Below are 2,159 nucleotides of genomic sequence, written 5' to 3'. Positions count from 1 at the left end.
TTTGCGCATAATGGAGTATTTCGGCGAAGTTGCAGCAGCGACCCAAGCCCGCCACCCCGCATGCGAGCCACCCAAGGCACCCAGCCGGCGCAGCAGCGCCTCTTTCGCGCAGCTTTCCTCTTGAAGACTTGTTCCGCGTTACTGCTTGGGGGCTTTTTGGTGTGGAGACAAGCAGAAAAAGGTGTGTACTTGGCCGGGAGTTGGTTCTTGCGGCTCCGCCGCGCGCTCACAGGTGGCCTGTTCAAGTCTGGCTTTGCCCGCGAAGTGGAGGCATTTGAGCCGCCTTTGCAGCGCCGCAGCTGGCTCGCACTGTTCAATAATGTAGACCAGAAAGCAGCACAGCAGGCGGGGTGTAGAGACACGTTCATCTCGCAGCAGCAGCTGCAGCAGCAAAATGGAGCCCAGCTGCGGCTGTCCCGAGGCTCTGCAGCAGCAAGCTGCTTCTCCGGAGCCCGCAGAGGCGGAGTCCTCCACGGCCTCAACCGCACCCGCAGCAGCAGCAGCAGCAGCAGCAGCAGGGAGGGCCTCCTGCGCATGGGCGTCGGCGGACGTCCAGAACGGGGCGGAGGCTGCAGCTGCAGCAGCTGCTGCTGCTGCAGCTGCTGCTGCTGCAGGGGGCTCAAGACATGCAGCTTCAAAGGCAACGCAGCTGCCAGGAGCCTCTGAGGTTCTTGCTGCTTCCGGCGAAGTGCCTGCAGCAGCTCAAGAGCCCAACAGTGACAAGCGGGCGGAGGAGGACCACGATGTGACCACTGGTCCATTGGCGGCGAACGGCAAGCAGCAGCAGCAGCAGCAGCAGCGCCAGCTGCAGAGGAAAGCTCAGGGACAGCAGCACCGGCAGCACGAAGAGCAGCAGGAGCCGCCGCAGCAGCAGACGGCCGCCAAGGCCGCTGCAGCAAATACAGGTGAATCGTCGGAGGCAGCAGGAGGCACGGACAGGCAGCAGCAACGGCAGGAGGCGCAGCAGCAGCAAGAAGTGATGCAGCAGCAGCAGCAGCAGCAGCAGCAGCAGCAGCACGGGGCACACCAACAGCGGGGGGAGGTGCCGGGGGAGCAGCAGCGCGGGAAACAGCTGCATGCAAGGAAGACCAGCAGCAGAGTGGACAGCAGCAGCAGCAGAGCGTCTCTGGCAAGCTCAAGCGGCGAAGCACCAGCAGCAGCAGCAGCAGCAGCAGCAGCAGCAGCAGCAGCAGCAGCAGCAGCGAGCCCAGCAGCGGCGGCTCTCCTAGCGCCAGCAGCAGAGGCAGCAGCAAAAGACACAAACAAAGTCTACACTATTCAGGAGATAATGAAGTATGCAGTTAAAAGCCAGAGGCCCTTCCACCCCTCTGTACCCCTTGAAAGCCAAACGGGGGCCCCCCAGGGGCCCCCCCTAGGGGCCCCCCTAGGGGCCCCCCTAGGGGCCCCCGGGGGGGCCCCCCTAGGGGCCCCCGGGGGGGCCCCCCTGGGGGCCCCCGGGGGGCCCCCAGGGGGGCCGCAGGCAGCCGAATCTTTGGGGGCTGCTGCAGCAGCTGCAGCAGAAGAGCAGCATGCGGGCGAGGCTGAGGGAGGCGGGGCGGAAGCAGGAAGTTTGCTGCAGCAGCACGCAGCAGAAGCTGAAGCAGCAAAGGCCTCCAAAGGCGACACGGCACCTCTTAGTGCTGCTGCTGCTGCTGCTGCTGCTGCTGCTGCTGCTGCCCCTGGGGCCCCCGCGTTGCATGCGGGGCCCCCAGCAGCGCTAGAGTCTCATGAGGAAAGAGAAGCTTATTTTCGCTCTTGCTTTTGCGAGTGAGTGCTCAGCTCGCTGGCTTGCTGCTGCTGCTGCTGCTGCTGCTGCTGCTGCTGCTGCTGCTGCTGCTGAGCTGCTACTGCTGTTCGTGGGTGTGGGGTTGCTGCTGCTAGAGCTGCTGCAGGAGCTGGTGAGTGGCGCTGTTGTTTGCTGCAGCGCAGCAGCAGGTGTCCCTTTTGCTGCTGCCTCTGCTGCAGGCCAAGCTTCCGCTTGCTGCGGCGCCCAGCAGAAGCTGCTGCTTCCTCGCAGGGCTCGGGGGCCCCGGGGCCCCACGGAGGCTCTTGGAAGCCTCGACAGACCCTGGGAGGCTCTTCGGGACGGTCGGGTGTGTCTGCTGCTGCTGCTGCTGCTGCTGCTGCTGCTGCTGCTGCTGCTGCTGCTGCTGCTGCTG

The 2,159-nt window shown here is 65.1% G+C and overlaps 1 protein-coding gene across 1 annotated transcript; it reads left to right on the top strand.

Annotated features, from left to right (window-relative positions):
* Positions 1-394: 394 nt before the first annotated feature.
* On the top strand, positions 395-1,771 carry ENH_00020270 (hypothetical protein, conserved; the record flags this gene model as incomplete). The annotated part of the gene is made up of 1 exon (XM_013579446.1): positions 395-1,771. One exon carries the CDS (start codon positions 395-397, stop codon positions 1,769-1,771), a length of 1,377 nt encoding a protein of 458 aa, XP_013434900.1.
* Positions 1,772-2,159: the final 388 nt, after the last annotated feature.

Source organism: Eimeria necatrix, genomic scaffold, assembly GCF_000499385.1.
Source record: "Eimeria necatrix Houghton genomic scaffold, Enh_scaff1698, whole genome shotgun sequence".
Taxonomy (NCBI): domain Eukaryota; phylum Apicomplexa; class Conoidasida; order Eucoccidiorida; family Eimeriidae; genus Eimeria; species Eimeria necatrix.
The sequence above is the reverse complement of the archived record's forward strand: the minus strand, read 5'-3'. Positions and strand labels throughout refer to the sequence as shown.